The sequence below is a fragment of the Cucumis melo genome, chromosome 4 (assembly GCF_025177605.1).
Source record: "Cucumis melo cultivar AY chromosome 4, USDA_Cmelo_AY_1.0, whole genome shotgun sequence".
Classification (NCBI taxonomy): Eukaryota; Viridiplantae; Streptophyta; class Magnoliopsida; order Cucurbitales; family Cucurbitaceae; genus Cucumis; species Cucumis melo.
The window spans coordinates 24,642,179-24,660,853 of NC_066860.1; the positions used below are offsets into that span (position 1 = coordinate 24,642,179).

Sequence of the window (18,675 nt, forward strand, 5' to 3'; positions counted from 1 at the left end):
ATGTAAGACCTATTGGTTGTAAATGGATCTACAAGAGAAAACGAGACCAAGCTTGCAAAGTACAGACTTTCAAAGCTCGACTTGTGGCAAAAGGTTATACACAAAAGGAGGGAATAAATTATGAAGAAACTTTCTCTCCTATTGCCATGATAAAGTCGATTAGAATACCCTTATCCATCGCCACTTTTTATGATTATGAAATTTGGCAGATGAATGTCAAGACAGCCTTTTTGAACTGTAATCTTGAAGAGAGTATTTATATGGTCCAACCAGAGGGGTTTATAAAAAAGGGTCAAGAACAAAAGGTTTGTAAGCTTCAAAAATCCATTTATGGATTAAAGCAAGCTTCTAGATCCTAGAATATAAGGTTTGATACAGCGATCAAATCTTATGGTTTTGGACAAAATGTTGATGACCTTATGTTTACAAAAGGATCATCAATTCTACTGTAGCATTCTTAGTTTTGTATGTAGATGACAATCTACTCACTGGGAATGACGTAGGTCGTCTAACTGATATTAAGAAATGGCTAGCTACGCAATTCCAAATGAAAGATTTAGGAAATGCACAATATGTTCTTAGTATCCAAATAGTCCGGGACCGTAAGAACAAAACTCTAGCCATGTCTCAAACATCTTATATAGACAAAATGTTGTCAAGATATAAGATGCAGAATTCTAAAAAGGGTGTGCTGCCGTACAGATATGGAATTCATTTATCAAAAGAACAATGTCCAAAGACACCTCAAGAAGTTAAGGATATGAGTAACATTCCTTATGCTTCTACTGTTGAGTGCTTGATATATGCAATGTTATGTACTAGACTTGACCTTTGCTATTCAATGGGGATAGTTAGTAGATATCAGTCCAATCCTGGACGTGATCATTGGACAGTCGTTAAGAATATTCTAAAATATCTTAGATTAACAAAAGACTACATGCTTGTGTATGGTTCTAAGGATTTGATCCTTACTGGATACACTGGCTCCGATTTTCAAAGTGATAAAGTTGCTAGAAAGTCTACATCAGGATCCGTTTTCACTCTGAATAGAGGAGCAGTAGTATGGAGAAACATAAAACAATCCTGTATTGCCGACTCCACTATAGAAGCTGAATATGTAGCTGCCTGTGAAGCAGTAAAAGAAGCAGTATGACTTAAAAAGTTCTTAACAGATTTGGAAGTTGTTCCAAATATGCATCTGCTAATCACCATGTATTGTGACAACAGTGGTGCAGTTGCAAATTCACGAGAACCTAGAAGTCATAAACGTGAAAAGCACATTGAACGAAAGTACCATCTTATCAGGAAAATCGTACATCAAGGAGATGTTACAGTAACAAAAATCTCCTTCGAGCAAAACATGGCTGATCCGTTTACAAAATCTCTCACGGCTAAAGTATTTGAGAGCCACCTATATGGATTAGGTCTACGTGGTTTGTAATCTAGGACAAGCGGGAGACTTATTGGGATTGTGCCCTAGTTTATATATGTTTATTGTACTCATATATATATTCTCTCTTTATAAAATTCTAACTTACTTGGAGTTTTAGGACAAGTTTTAGTCCAAGTGGGAGCTTGTTGGAATTTGTGTCCTAAAACTTGTACTTTGTTATTTAATTCAATAAATTTTATTATTGAATGCTATAATCTTAAAACCAATAAATTAAGGTCCCAAGGCTATTTTAATGAGTTTGTCAAATACACTTGAACTTTATGTAGAGACATAAAGATGAATTAAGTTCAAGTTAATAGCCCAAATGGTCTATTGTGTATGAATAAGGTTGGACGCCTTATTCTGGATAAACACTATGGATGTGGCCTGCTCTGTAGTTAGTACAAACGATGTAATCCTGAATCGTTCATGTAGAGACATGGGCGTGGGGGCGTCCTATGTAAATGGTTTACATAAGACTGGAACCACGAAGTAGTCACTTTTAATTATAACACCGTAAACTATAAATTGACTATTTCAAATATGATGACCTAGGTAACTTGATCGTAATCCTGAGCTAACTATGAACATCTGTTCATTCGTTAGTATCCTTAGATCTGCATAGGTGAGGACAACTCAACATCGTTGGCCCAATAAGCCTCCTATTTTAGGGGTAAGACCGGGTGGATAGCTAGGGACATAGGGTGCAAGATGGAATTCACTCCTACCCACTTTTGGGATAGTAGATAGGTTGTTTCCTTAAGGACTGAATCCAAGTCTTGAACAATGGGTCCCACCTTCTCATTGGCTTGAGAAGGATTCTAGTTTAAAGGTTGGACCTTAAACCAATTGTTCAATAGTGGATCAGTGGGTCTTAAGGAGCAAGATGTAATATCGTGGTAAAATGGTAGTTTGACCCAACCAAGATTATGAAAAACCTGTGAATGATCGACTTACCCATTATGGTTATATCAGGTGGACATAAATATATCTATAGTGAGGGGAGTGCAACTAAGAGTCTTTAGTGGAATGACTCTTTAGTTAACGAATGTTGATTAAGCTTGGTCTAAAAGAGTTTAGCCAGTTAATCTTGAACCATTGGAGCCCATGATCTATAGATCCATTAGGTTCCTCTACTAGCTCATATGGATTCAACCAAGAACAATGTATTGAAGTAACTCGAATTGTTCGAATTAAGGAAAGAGAGAGAAACTGACAAATATATAAGATATAAGTCGGTAGAAATAAACTTTAAGCTTTTTATTTAAATATGATTTAACTAAATATGAATATAGATTCATATTGAAAAGCTTGAAAAGTTTTGAATCGGTCAAAGTTGTAAAAGTCAACTTGTTGACTTTTAACTTTAAGAAACAAAATTTTGATCGGGTTTATATTCAATATGATTTTAATTTTAGGAAAATGAATGCGGACTCATACTCGGGAGGTTAGAATTAGTTAAGACGGGAAAATTAGTAAAAAGTCAAAAAGTTGACTTTTGACAAAAAAGTCAAAGTTTGACTTTGACTTAAATTCTTTAAATGACCAAAATACCCTTTTGACTAATTTCTTAATTACTAAATGTTAGTAGGAGATGTGGCAGCCAATTATGAATTAAATGCCACTAATTTCATTAAAGAGTTAATGAAAAGGTTAGGTGTTGAACATATATAAAATAAATTGCATGTAGTTTGCATGGAAATTTCATATAAAAAACTTCTCATTACCGAATGAGAAAGAGGATGAGGTTTTCTTTGAAAAACAACACCTAAACCTTCTCTCTAAATCTTACTTCAAAAACCGAGTCCCACAACTCAATTCTTGTTCCTGAGTATAGTAGGTCAACTTGGTGGTTGTTCTTCTTCGTGATTTTCAGGCAGAGAAGAAGCATTGGATCAAAGAAGAAGTTCAGAACTATAAAAGTTAAGTTCATCGTTTACCTTTTATGTTTTTCATTTAGGTCTATCGCATAGCATGTGCATGTTAGTTTCTAAATCGTTTAGATGCATATAGAGTAAAGCATGATCTTTTTCTTCCGTTGCAGCATGCCTCTAGTGTTTTTTCCATCAACATTGACATCCATTGAAGAACTAGAAGATTCTTTCATTTAATAAATTGTCAAGGGGTCTCTTGTTCTCAAGAGGTTAATTATTAAACTTTCATACTTTTAGAAGAGATTCATGGTTTTGTTAATTCTTGTTCGCGCATCCTATTGATGACCACAGATATACTTATTATGTTGTTTTAAGAATGCTAGTGAGTTTGCATCCCAAACATTTGATAATTGATTTAGATAAGTGAACGAGCATCTTGTAGCTTATGTTTGAATAGCAAAACTTTTAAATCTGTTTGAGATCATGTTTAAGATGACATAACAATTAAACCCCGGATGCATGATATATTTACTATTTAATTTGCTAGTTCTCATTATTGAGATAGTTTTTCTAACATTAGGGGGATAAATTAAGAAAATGTTGGAAAAATAAATTGAATACAATTTATAAGTATTGTCATATTTTGATCCTCATATAGATTAAAGTCACTCATACACTCAGGGGGAGCCTGGAGTCTGATGTTGATACACATGTCATATAGTTATAGTATTGAAAAGTATACATAAGCTATATTGATGTTTTGATGTGTTGGGGTTGATGCCCTAAATCTCGTGGTCTTGTAGTTTGTAATTGTATATATAATACAAACTTTTTATTTATCTAATAAAATAAAGTGTTTTATTTTATTTGATATTTAGTTGCATTAACTCACAAAACCAATAAACTAACATCCAAGGTTATCTTCTGTAACCTAAACATGTATGTGGAGACATACAAGTGGATCATGTTTAAGTGATAACCTAAATGGTCTGTAGTAAATGGATAAGGCTGGATACCTTATCCTGGTGACACTACGAATACGGTCTGCTTTGTAGTTGTTACAATTGTTCTAAAGTGCTACAAATGATTTGATCCTAATCATTTATGTCGAGACATTAGAGCGGGGGTATTCTATACAAAGAGTTTGTATAAGACCGGACCATGAAATGAATAGTCTCTCTTATTAACACCGTTACTAGTTGAGACTACATTTCACCAGGATGACTATAGGTGACTTGACCTGAATCTTGAGTGAGTTGTGAACTCCTGCCTATGTAGGCGATCCTTTGATTTGTATGGGTGAGAGTGGCCTATGTAGCCGACTCAATATGCCTACCATTTTGGGGATTCGTCTGATTGGGGAGCTGGGAACGCAGCTACACAAGAAGGAATTCACTCCTTCTCTATAGATAGAGTAAGTAGAGAATTTGCTCTCTTAAGGGTTGATTTCAGGGCTTGAACAATGTGGCGCCACACCCTCTCTTGGCCTGAGAGGAGTTCAGTTATATTAGGACTATAATTATTGTTCATTAGAGGAATCAATGGTACTTAAGGAGTTAGATGTAACTACAAGGGCAAAACGGTAATTTTTGGCCTAGCTGTACTTACGAACAATTTGTGAAGGGTCATTGCACTGTTGATTGGTTATATCTAATGGACACAAAAATATATCTACAGTTAGAAGAGTGCAACTATTAGTCTTTAGTGGAATGACTAATAGTTAATGAATAGAGATTAAATTTAATTAAAGAGTTTAATTAATTAATGTCATTTCATTAGAGCTTCAATCTGTAGGTCCATAAGGTCCCCTTGTTAGCTCAATAAGGATAAATGAGAATCAAATTTATTTTGGTTTAATTTGAATTGTTCAAATTGATTAAAGGGAATAAATTGTATATGATACAATTAATATAATGTATTTGATACATTATAATGTAAAGTTTTTTATGAGAGAAGTTAATATTTGAATATGATTCAAATAATAATAATAATATGAATGAGATTCATAAATAAACTATAGGTTAAAATTGAATTCGATTCATATTAGAACTATAGATTATATGAGAGATCTAAATCATTGGTTATATTATATATGATATAATATAAAGTTTATATTATATGAGATATAATATATTTGTAATTAAATTTATATTAATTTTATATTATATGAGATATAATATATATTAATTAAATTTATATTGATTTTATTTTATTTAATTAATACATATATATATATATATATATATATATATATATTTAAATAGAATAGAGTTATTCTACGTGGGAAGGATGGGGAAGTTATTTGATAACTTCCCCCTCCATTGTTGAGATTTGTTTTAAAAGGGAAAAAAAAAAAGAAAAAAGTTTTTTTTTAGAACAACACAACACAATCTTACGAACTCTCTCTGTATCCCAACAAAACAAAATTCTCTCAAAAGCTTCTTCCCTCACCAAAATTACAGAAGCCCACAACTCTCTGTGATTCTTTACTTGGAGAATAACGAGGAAGATTTTGTGGTGCCACGAAGCTTGGAAGAAGAATTGGTTCTACAAAGGTCAGTTTATTTTCACCTTTTCCATGAAAAGCATGTTTATTATTTTTTTTTGAATTTATTGGTTTCATAAATTGAATTTCACTCGCACGGGCGTTCATAAGCTTTCGCTTTAGGAATTCCATTCCTTCAATTGGTATCAGAGCCAAGTTACGATCTTGGGACCTGTGGTGCAATTGTTTTTTCAATTTTTTTTGAAACAAAATTCAAAGAAAAGGTGGGTATTTTTTCTCTGCATTGTTGTATGTGGGTTTGCAAAATAGATGTTTTCGATTTTGGCACCTTAGATTACAGTTTTTTTTTTTAATTTTTCATTAATTTGATGGATGTAAGGGGCTGTTGTTTTGGCCATTTTAATTCTGTAATCGAGTCTGTAAGTCCATGTCGTTCGAGGCAAGTGTTGCTGGGTTGATGAATGATTTTCGGAGGCATTACGGAGGATTTTTTTTTCCAGTTCGTACAGATTCAAATCTGTACAGAGTTGCAGCAGATTTTGTTATTAAAAAAAAAAAAGAAAACAAAACAAATATATTTTTTACGCGCATCTTCCAAACATCGTGGATTGCTTCCTGGTGCAGTGGCTGGTTGTCCATTTTTGTTGCAAGAGTCGTGGCTTCGAATTCCAGATCATGCAGTTTTTCGTTTTTTTTTTGGTTTTAATTAATTAAATTAATATAATTTGATTATATTAATTTGATTATTTTTTTAGGAGTGCCAAATTCGGTCTATTTTGCTTTTAATCTTTTATTGCATGTGATGTTTTATTAAACTAATTATATACATAATGTATGTCATATAATTTAAAATCCCACCTTAGGATTATAATTATCATGCATCATACTTAAATATAAGTGTTGTATTTTAGTTGCATGATTTTCTAAGCATGCTCATGCATCATATTTAATATAATTGTTATATTATATGATAGCATGTATAATTAATATATCCATGCATCATCCTATAATTTAACATGTTGTATTATATAGTTTGATTGATGGATGTTTTTATTTTCATTGCATTAATATAATTGTTGTATTGTGTGATGAAAATGAAAATGCATTGAGCATGTCATTACTTAGAGAATATATATATTAAATGACATTAGAATTGCATGTTTATAGATTTTAATTATTTTCTTTCCTTATAAGTGTTATAAGTTTATGAATTTAGAATTAAAATCTATAATAAAGAGTTGCATGCTAACATAAGGTCACAATTAGTTTTAAATAGTTTAAAATTAATTCACCTAGACCTTAATGAATAATATTTCTAATGAGATTAGAAATAGGGTTAATCTTTTCTCGTTTTATTAGGATTAAAATGATATCAATAAAAGATTAAATTTATAAAATATTTGTCTATAAGGGACCTTTGTCTAAGGAAGGTTCTGTCTCGGTTGGGGTACTTAAGCTGACGGTAACGGAACACCCCTACCTGGGAACTGACCTGGAAGGTGAATTAGTCAAACATTTTATAAGCATGCAATACATGATTATATTTATCAAAGTGTTTGATGAACAATAATCATATATTGTTAAACTATCCAATATAAGAGTTATATTGGGCCAATTTAACAATGGACTTAGATAAATAATTAGCCGTATTTTCTAAGTTGTTTTTTTAAGTAAAACACTAAGTGGGAGGAAATGAGGTATATGATACTTCATTTTTCTTTTCATGTTTCTCCTTAAACATTCACACCGTGAGACTTATGCTCGGCCTCGAGGCACCTTTGCTTGTGTCCCCCTACGGATGGTGTTTGTGTAAGTCAATAACAAGGTGAATGGAGATAGTGTTTATAGTAAGTGGGAGAGGGATGTGTGTCAACACATCCCGCGGTCTCTTTCATTAGTTTTTAGTAAATTCTCATGCTTGGCCTTGAGGCACCTTTGCTTGTGTCCCCCTACGGATGGTGTTTGTGTAAGTCAATAACAAGGTGAATGGAGATAGTGTTTATAGTAAGTGGGAGAGGGATGTGTGTCAACACATCCCGCGGTCTCTTTCATTAGTTTTTAGTAAATTCTCATGCTTGGCCTTGAGGCACCTTTGCTTGTGTTCCCCTACGGAAGGTGTTTGCCTTAGATTTTACTCAAACTCCAGAAATGGATAAGATTTCTTTAGTTTTTGCTCCAATCGGTTTTTTCCCTACGGATTACTTATTGGGGCGGAACTCTAGAATCTAAAATGAAAGGTTACACTTACAAGAAATTTTTAAGTAAGTTAATCATTTCTTGACTAAACAATGATGACTAACTATTATAGGAATAAGAGTTATTCTAGTGTAATATTTAGTTGAGATTGTCTCAATTTAGTGAAGGGATAATTAATCACCCTACAGAGATTTTTATCCTACCTCACTGAAGCATCATTGCAAAATAGATATCACTTAGGATACATTAAGAGGGTGTTTGGGGTTAGGGTTTGGGCTGTGGGGTTAGGTTAGCCAAACCCTAACCCCCGTTTGGGCCCAATGTTAAGGAAACCCTAGTTTTAGGGTTTCCTTAACACGATTTCACTCTTCCCCTTTGAACGGCGATACGCGTGTTCGTGAATCCGGTTTCCTCCTTCAGCGCAATCCGTCTTCGATTTTACCTTCAAACCGATTTCATCTTCTTCTCAACCCTTCTTCCTCGATATTTTTTCCTTTTTCTTTCTTTCTGTCATCTCCCGCATGGAAACCATGTTTCGTTTCGTCTTCTCCCTCAAGTTTTCTAGGGTTTGTGTTCGTTCATCGAATGTCCGGTCGATTTTGGTTTTTTTTTCGTTTCATCCTTTAATCCATTCGTTCGTTTCGTCTTCTCCCTCAAGTTTTCTATGGTTTGTGTTCGTTCTCTTTTGTCCGGTCGATTTTGGTTTTTTTCCGTTTCATCCTTTAATCCATTCGATGGTTCGTCTTCTCCCTCAACTTTTCTAGGGTTTCTGTTCGTTCTCTTTTGTCCGGTCGATTTTGGTTTTTTCCGTTTCATCCTTTAATCCATCGTTCCTTTCGTCTTCTCCCTCAACCTTTAATCGATTCTGCCCTTGCGTTTTCGCGATGAAACCGGATTTCGTTACGCCGAATCTCTCTCTAAATCTCTCTCATCCGTCTCTCTCACTCCGAAAGGGCTTCTGTGTTCGTTGAAGCCGACGAATTCGTTGGCTTCGAACACGATTTCCTTTTTGGAATCGTGGGTTTTGGCTCCTTGAAACCTTCTTGCCGCCGTGGTTCGTTTATGCTCTCGGGTCCTTCGATTGGCAATAGGACAGATTCTTCACTCTGCCATTGGAGCTTGGTAGGGAGGTTTGGAGTTCTCAATCCACTTTTTTTTTTAAAGCCGATGATGAGTTCGAATTTGTGCTGAATTGTTCTGTATTGTTTACCAATGTGTTATGTGTTCTGTATTGTTTACCTATGTCTTGTGTGTTCTGTATTGTTTACCTATGTGTTGTGTGTTCTGTATTGTTTACCTTTGTGTTGTCTGTTCTCTATTGTTTACCTATGTATTCTGTGTTCTGAATTTTTTACCTATGTGTTATTTTTTAATGAATGTATGTAATTCCGGCCATGATGAGTTCGAATTTGTGTAATACTCAATTTGTGTAACATGTCTTCTCTGTATTCTTACCAATTTTCTTACAATTGTTGTTTTTTTTTACAATTGTTTTATTATTACCTCTCTGTGTACAATTGTTTCATTTTAAAATTTGTTACATTCTTTTTCAATTCTTGTATTGTTCTGTATATGTATTCTTTGTATTATTTTGCCATGTCTTATTGCTTTACTGTTGTCTCTTCCATGTCTTTTTAGTGTATGGATTTGACTTCACATTTGCTTACAAAATTTATTTCACTCTTCTATTCTGTTTTATTGTTCTGTTACAAAATTTATTTCACTCTTCTCTGTATTCTTTCTGTCTAGTGTTGTCTCTTCTTCCTTTCTGTCCAGTGTTGTCTCTTCTTCCTTTCTGTCCAGTGTTGTCTCTTCCATGTTTTTGTAGGGTATGGTTCTGTTATAGGTTTCAGTATATAGCCTTTGACTATGCTATGCTTTATGTCAGTTGCAGAGAGATAGAGCCTGTATTTTATTGATAGTTGGCTGTACTTTGCTATTTTGGTCTTTATATTTTTGTTGACCTCCCTCCAAGTCCTATCAACTTGCCCTATCTTTCCCCTATATATTGGCACCTTTCCTCTTTTGATTCACTGCATTATTCTCCCTCTTTGTATCATCTCTGTGGTTCTAAGTTATATTTTGTAAGTCCTCTTCTTCTTTACTGTTACCATGTGTCTTTTGTACCCTCTATGTGCTTGTAACTTATCTTTTGTATTCATTACCGTTACCATGTAGGTTGTCTCTTCCATGTCTTTTTAGTGTATGGTTTTTGCGATATGTTTTCTATACATTTCTGTCCTTTATTTCTTTTTCTATAACTATGATGGAATTCCATTCATTATTTTGAATGGAATCAAAACTCTGAGGCTACTAAATTAAAATCAATCTTATTTTTACGGTTTCTCGATTCAATCTTCATTTGGAGTTTAATTTTTCGTCCTAAAAAGGTATGTATATTTAATTTTTTTTTCATACGTTTTTTATTGTGTTTTAATTACAAATAATAATCATATTCTTCTCTTATGTAGGACGTTGCGACGAAGGAGTTCGAAATTATTTGAAGAGGTACTCTTGTAATAGCCGTTTGTAGGCTTTGATAATGTATTTTATTTTTGTTCATTTTTTTTCCGGTTTTGTATAATTTTATAATTAACATTTTGTATATAGAACATTCGGGTTAATTTTGTTACATAATGTATCCTTTTAATTTTCTGTTTTTTAACAATTTTTTTCTATATAGTAATAAAGTTTGTACAAATGTGTTTGAAGCTTTGAAAATTTAGTACACACGTTCCAAAGTTTAATCACATTTTTTTTCATAATTTATTCCAAAGCGTTTTAAACATAAATTCTAACTTTTATTTTTCTACCAACAAATAATTAAAAAGTGTAATAAAAACTATTGTATATAGAATTGAGAGTTCGTGGCCTTATAAAAAGTTTTGCAAGTTGTAAGACCTATAAAATGGACATAGGTTGAGAAAATAGAGATACAAAAACTCTCCAACGAAAATGTATTTATTTCTTTCATAAAAAAACAGAAATGATATATTATTTATTTCACTTCAAATATTTGGTATTTTGTTAATTTATATTTGAAGATCAAATATTGAGATTAGTAATTATGAGCAATATAGAAGTCATAAAAAAATTCATATACATTCTAAATAATTAGGTTATGTAGCATATTGTGAAATAATTAGGTTAAAAAATATATATACATTGAAAATAGGTTTTTTCCTAAAAAGAAAAAAGAAAATAGGTTATGTAGCATATTGTGACGTTAAAGAAAGAAAAAATGTTGGTGATTTTCAAACATTTTTCCTATTCTCCATTCTAATGTTCTTAAGCCTCATTTAATACCAATTTTTATATTTAATTTAAAACTAATGAAACTTCAACTATTTATAAAGTTATTTTATTCTCACACATTTGTATGAAATTGTATTTTAACCACAAACTTATTAATATGTTTTCACCACATACTTTTTTCTTTTATTTTTACCTTATTTATGTTTTGTTGAATTTTTTTTCAACCAATTTCATTTCTATTTTTAAAATACTTATTTTAGAACTAAAATAGATTGTAAAAATTGTTGAAATAACCTTCTTTATTGTTCGGTTTTCAATGTTCTCGTCAGTCATAATCTAATTTTTTTGTTCTATGTTTATAGTTTTACTAAATATGGATATTACTAAGTTTACATATCTTTTTACAATATATCGATATTGTACTAATTTAAATAGTACATGTTTTTAGGGAACTTTACATACATTGTAATGGATGAACAAACACTTATTGGAGTTCTAACTGCATTCATGTTGGCCCAACGTCAGATTTTACTAACGTTGGACCTATTAATGAACGACAATAAGCGTCTCCCACATACACCGCCCGATACACGCCATAGAATTAGGGAGCTTGCTTACTTTCGCATGATACACGAGTCAGATCTTGTGTGTCGGCAAAGCACACGGATGGATAGGCGAACATTCGCAATTCTATGCCATTTACTTAGAAATGTCGCTGGTCTTTCTTCAACTGAAATTGTCGATGTTGAGGAAATGGTAGCAATGTTCTTGCACGTCCTCGCTCATGACGTGAAGAACCGCGTCATACAACGAGAATTTGTACGCTCCGGTGAGACAGTATCTCGACATTTCAACATCGTATTGTTGGCTGTTCTTCGACTGTACGAGGAGTTGATAAAGAGACCTGTTCCGGTAACAAGTAACTGCAATGATCAACGTTGGAAGTGTTTCGAGGTGGGCATCCTAGAAGTTCACTATAATTGACCTTTAGGTACATCGCAGTTAATTAATCGTGTTCCTTTCAACCTGCAGAACTGCCTTGGCGCGTTAGACGGGACGTACATAAAGGTGAACGTCCCCGCAGGAGATCGGCCTACTTTCAGAACGCGTAAGGGGGAAATTGCCACAAACGTTCTTGGGGTCTGTGACACGAAAGGGGATTTCGTTTATGTCCTCGCCGGTTGGGAAGGATCTGCAGCAGACTCGCGGATCCTACGTGATGCGATTTCACGAGAAAATGGACTACAAGTGCCAAAGGGTATATCTTCTTTATAATAAAACACCGTCGCTTCCTACTTACCTATTTAAAGTTCATAAACAAACCATTTAATAACAGGATATTATTATCTGTGCGATGCTGGATATCCAAACGCGGAGGGGTTTCTCGCCCCGTACAGAGGCCAGCGGTACCATTTGCAAGAGTGGCGTGGTGCTGCAAATGCGCCAACAAATGCAAAGGAGTACTTCAACATGAAGCACTCCTCCGCAAGGAATGTTATTGAGCGCGCGTTCGGTGTTCTAAAGGGTCGTTGGGCCATTCTTCGTGGAAAGTCGTACTATCCCCTGCAAGTCCAGTGTCGCACCATTCTAGCATGTGCCTTGCTTCACAATTTGATCAACAGGGAAATGACATATTGCGACGACGTTGAGGACGAGGACGAGGGGGACTCCACGTACGCAACGACCACCGCTTCAGAAGACATTCAGTACATTGAGACAACAAACGAGTGGTCTCAGTGGCGCGACGACCTAGCCGCATCGATATTCACCGATTGGCAGTTCCGTAATGCTTAGCTAAGACAAATTTAGATAACAAGTTTTTTATGACTTCGTCGCAATTCTATCGTGTCTAACATGTACTGTAAAAACTAATATGACCTGTTGCATATGTATTGTACGCGTGCCATAATTTGTATCATGCCTATTTTATTTTGGAGTTTAATGGTGAAATTACTTATGTACTGCATGTATTTTTTCTAATTTCTGATTCTCAGTATGTCAACCTCAAATCGTGCCCCGAGACATGTTTGGACGAGGGAGGAGGAGGGGACTCTTGTCGAATGTTTAATGGAGCTAGTGTCAATGGGGGGCTGGAAATCAGATAATGGTACATTCCGCCCGGATACCTTGCGCAGTTGGTACGTATGATGGCAGAGAAACTACCTGGATGTCAGGTACGAGCAACAACTGTAATTGATTGTAGTATCAAGACACTGAAGCGAACGTTCCAGGCCATTGCCGAAATGCGGGGCCCAGCGTGCAGTGGCTTTGGGTGGAACGATGAAGAGAAATGTATCGTTGCGGAGAAGGAATTATTTGATAATTGGGTTAGGGTATGGAATATAATTTAAACGTGACACAACGTTCACAATTTACATTTAGTAAACAATTTTTCAATTAGTACTCATACGTCATATTTTTTTTTCTGCCCGCAGTCGCATCCTGCAGCGAAAGGACTCCTGAACAAACCATTCCCGTATTACGACGAGCTTACATATGTATTTGGTCGCGATAGGGCCACCGGTCGGTTCGCTGAGACATTCGCGGACGTGGGGTCTAACGAGCCAGGTGGCGGATATGACAGATTTGATATGGGGGATGGAAACGAGGACTTCCCGCCCGTGTACAGCCAGGGAGTTGACATCTCGCAGGACGATGTACGTGCATCCCGACCTTCTCGCGCTTCAGAGGGTAGGATCGGATCAAGTGGATCGAAGAGGAAGAGGGGAAGTCAGCGAGACTTCGAGCTTGAAGCGATACATCTGGCGCTCGACCAAACAAACGAGCAACTCAGGCAGATTGCGGAGTGGCCAGCACGCAACCTTGCAAATGACAACCACGTGCGCACGGAATTTTTCCGCATATTGCGTGAGATGCCAGAACTTACGAGTTTGGATAGAGCGTTATTGCAAAGGCATCTTTTGTCTCGTATGGACGACCTTCGGGGTTTCGTACTCATGCCTGAGGATGAAAGGGAGGGATTCTGTAGAGTCCTCCTACGAGACATAGAGAGAGAGTTTCTGTTTGTAGTGACCTGTGTTGCTTATTATTTCGTTACGTTTTTTTCTGTATCATGTTGACTATTTATGCATTTTGTATTGTCAAAAACTTCTTTTCTTCATTCGTAATGTTTATTTTAAATGAAAGAAACTAGTCACAATTTTCCAAAAGCGTTATAACTGCTATTTATATAGGTTTAAAATTGGATGACTTCGCTATCGCCCATTAGAAATATTGAATAATTTTTTTATCTTTATAAGAAATTAATTGTAATAAATTTATCACAATATGTTCAGAAATTTATTTTAATTTGGGCAACTGTATATATTAATTTAATAACATTACACATACAACAAATAAAATAGGAGAATAATACGGATTCGAGGATTTCGTAAAAAAATATGCAATAATTTTAATGATATTTACAATTGAATTTAAAAATATTATACCACATAAAAAATTAATTAACCCAACCCATTTAACAATTTTCCCAAATAAAATTTATCACAAAATCCACATAAACCTACCCACCTAACCCTTCCCCCAAACACATTTTATCATAAAATTCCCATAAAACTACCCACTTAACCCTTCCCCCAAACGCATTTTATCATAAAATCCCCATTAAACTACCCACCTACCCTTTCCCCCAAACACATCTTATCATAAAATCCCCATTAATCCTCCCCACCTAACCCTTCCCCCAAACACATTTTATCATAAAATCCCCATTAACTCTTCCCACCTAACCCTTCCCCCAAACACATATTATCATAAAACTACCTTTTTAAACCCTTCCCCCAAACAAGGGTTATGATAAAACTAGGTTTAACTTAACACTAGTTTTATCTTAACACTAACCCTTCCCTAAATCAACCCTTCCCCCAAACGCACCCTAAAATTTTGCTAAATTGATTGGTTTTATATGGAAAATGCTAGTATAACTAATATAAATAAATTGTATGTTTTTAGTAGTTTGATAATGACGAGTGCTACTTTGAATATGCTGGCTGCTGATAAACTTAATGGCAATAATTATGCATCTTGGAAAAATACTATCAACACTGTGCTAATCATCGATGACCTTAGATTTGTCCTAGTTGAGGAGTGTCCTCAAGTCCCAGCTGCTAATGCAACTCGAACTGTTCGAGAACCATATGAGCGTTGGGCCAAGGCAAATGAAAAAGCCCGAGCATACATCTTGGCAAGCTTATCTGAAGTATTGGCCAAGAAACATGAATCAATGCTCACTGCTCGTGAGATTATGGACTCCTTGCAGGAGATGTTTGGTCAGGCCTCTTATCAGATCAAGCATGATGCTCTGAAATACATTTATAATGCCCGTATGAATGAGGGAGCCTCAGTGCGAGAACATGTTCTCAATATGATGGTTCATTTCAACGTGGCAGAAATGAATGGGGCTGTCATCGATGAAGCCAGTCAGGTTAGCTTTATTTTGGAATCTCTGCCAGAGAGTTTCCTACAATTTAGAAGCAATGCTGTTATGAATAAGATTGCTTATACCCTTACCACCCTTCTCAACGAGCTACAGACTTTTGAGTCTCTGATGAAAATCAAGGGACAGAAGGGAGAGGCAAATGTTGCTACTTCCACAAGAAAGTTCCATAGGGGTTCGACCTCTGGAACTAAGTCTATGCCTTCTTCATCTGGCAATAAGAAGTGGAAGAAGAAGAAGGGTGGCCAAGGAAATAAAGCTAACCTCGCTGCTGCTAAAACGACCAAGAAAGCCAAAGCTGCAAAGGGAATATGTTTCCATTGCAACCAAGAGGGACATTGGAAGAGAAACTGTCCCAAGTACTTGGCAGAAAAGAAGAAGGCTAAACAAGGTAAATATGATTTACTAGTGCTAGAGACTTGTTTAGTGGAAAATGATGATTCAGCCTGGATAATAGATTCAGGTGCCACTAATCATGTTTGTTCTTCATTTCAGGGAATTAGTTCCTGGCGGCAGTTGGAGACTGGAGAGATGACGATGCGAGTTGGAACTGGGCATGTCGTCTCAGCAATTGCAGTGGGAGGGCTTCGACTTTGTTTACAGAAATCTTTTCTTTTATTAGAAAATGTATATGTTGTTCCTGATTTAAAAAGGAATTTGATTTCTGTAAAGTGCTTACTAGAACAATCTTACTCGTTAACTTTTAATGTAAATAAAGTGTTTATTTACAAAAATGGTGTTGAGATTTGTTCTGCAAAGTTAGAAAATAATCTTTATGTGTTAAGATCATAAACATCTAAAGCTCTTCTTAATACTGAAATGTTCAAAACTGCAATAACTCAAAATAAAAGACTTAAAATTTCTCCAAAAGAAAATGCTCATCTTTGGCACCTAAGATTAGGGCACATAAATCTCAATAGGATTGAGAGATTTGTAAAGAATGGACTTCTAAGTGAGTTAGAAGAAAATTCTTTACCTGTATGTGAGTCATGTCTTGAAGGTAAGATGACCAAAAGACCTTTTACTGGAAAAGGTCATAGGGCCAAAGAACCTCTAGAACTTGTACATTCAGATCTATGTGGTCCTATGAATGTTAAAGCAAGAGGAGGATTTGAATATTTCATCACTTTTACTGATGATTATTCAAGATATGGGTATGTTTATTTAATGCAACTAAGTCTGAAGTCCTTGAAAAGTTCAAGGAATACAAGGCTGAAGTTGAAAACGCATTAAGTAAAACTATTAAAACATTTCGATCGGATCGAGGTGGAGAGTATATGGATTTGAAATTCCAAAACTATTTGATGGAATGTGGAATTGTATCTCAACTCTCAGCACCTGGTACACCTCAACAGAATGGTGTATCAGAAAGGAGAAATCGAACCTTGTTGGACATGGTTCGGTCTATGATGAGTTACGCTCACTTACCTAATTCGTTTTGGGGTTATGCAGTGCAAACTGCAGTCTATATTTTGAATTGTGTTCCATCTAAAAGTGTTTCTGAAACACCTTTAAAATTATGGAATGGTCGTAAAGGTAGTTTACGTCATTTCAGAATTTGAGGTTGTCCAGCACACGTGCTTGAGAATAACCCTAAGAAATTGGAACCTCGTTCAAAATTATGTTTATTTGTAGGCTACCCCAAAGGAACTAGAGGTGGTTACTTCTATGATCCTAAAGATAATAAAGTGTTTGTATCGACAAATGCTACATTTTTAGAAGAGGACCACATAAGGGAGCACAAACCGCGTAGTAAGATAGTATTAAATGATCTTTCCAAAGAAACTACTGAACCTTCAACAAGAGTTGTTGAAGAGCCTAGTGCATTAACAAGAGTTGTTCATGTCGGTTCATCTACTAGGACACATCAACCTTAATCGTTGAGGGAACCTCGACGAAGTGGGAGGGTTACAAACTTACCTATTCGTTATATGAGTTTAACTGAAACCTTAACTGTCATATCTGATGGCGACATTGAGGATCCATTGACTTTTAAGAAGGAAATGAAGGATGTGGATAAAGATGAATGGATCAAAGCTATGAATCTTGAATTGGAGTCTATGTACTTCAATTCGGTCTGGGATCTTGTAGATCAACCTGATGGGGTAAAACCTATAGGTTGTAAATGGATCTACAAGAGAAAAAGAGGTGCAGATGGTAAGGTACAAACTTTTAAAGCTAGACTAGTGGCAAAGGGTTATACCCAAGTTGAGGGAGTTGACTATGAGGAGACTTTCTCACCTGTTGCCATGTTAAAGTCTATTCGAATACTTTTGTCCATTGCTGCATATTTTGACTATGAGATTTGGCAAATGGATGTAAAGACTGCCTTTTTGAATGGCAATCTTGAGGAGACCATCTATATGCAACAACCAGAAGGATTCATAATTCCAGGTCAAGAGCAAAAGATTTGCAAGCTTAATCGTTCTATTTATGGATTAAAACAAGCTTCTCGATCTTGGAACATAAGATTTGATACCGCAATAAAATCTTATGGATTTGATCAAATCGTTGATGAACCTTGTGTCTACAAAAGAATCATCAACAAATCAGTAGCTTTCTTAGTTTTGTACGTAGATGATATCCTGCTCATTGGGAATGATATAGGTTTACTAACTGACATCAAACAATGGCTAGCAACCCAATTTCAAATGAAAGATTTGGGAGAGGCACAATTTGTTCTGGGTATTCAGATCTTTAGAGATCGTAAGAACAAAATGCTAGCTTTGTCTCAAGCATCGTATATTGATAAAATAGTTGTTAAATATTCAATGCAAAACTCCAAGAGAGGCTTACTACCTTTCAGGCATGAAGTTACTTTGTCTAAGGAATAGTGTCCTAAGACACCTCAAGACGTTGAGGAAATGAGACATATCCCCTATGCATCAGCTGTTGGCAGCTTGATGTATGCGATGTTATGTACTAGACCTGACATCTGTTATGCGGTGGGGATAGT

At 35.3% G+C, this 18,675-nt stretch overlaps 1 protein-coding gene across 1 annotated transcript; it reads left to right on the top strand.

The window, feature by feature from the left end:
* Positions 1–15,245: 15,245 nt before the first annotated feature.
* Positions 15,246–15,771, top strand: LOC127148973 (uncharacterized). The gene is made up of 2 exons (XM_051083410.1): positions 15,246–15,653; positions 15,736–15,771. The coding sequence occupies exons 1-2, from the start codon at positions 15,246–15,248 to the stop codon at positions 15,769–15,771; spliced, it is 444 nt and encodes a 147-aa protein (XP_050939367.1).
* The last annotated feature ends 2,904 nt before the right edge of the window (positions 15,772–18,675 follow it).

What these genes read in the sequence shown, in the direction of transcription:
- LOC127148973 (XM_051083410.1), top strand. Translation starts at nt 15,246, where the DNA reads ATGACGAGTGCTACTTTGAATATGCTGGCTGCTGATAAACTTAATGGC. An exon ending in AACATGTTCTCAATATGATG is followed by an intron (nt 15,654 to 15,735) that starts GTTCATTTCAAC and finishes AATCTCTGCCAG; the next exon opens with AGAGTTTCCTACAATTTAGA.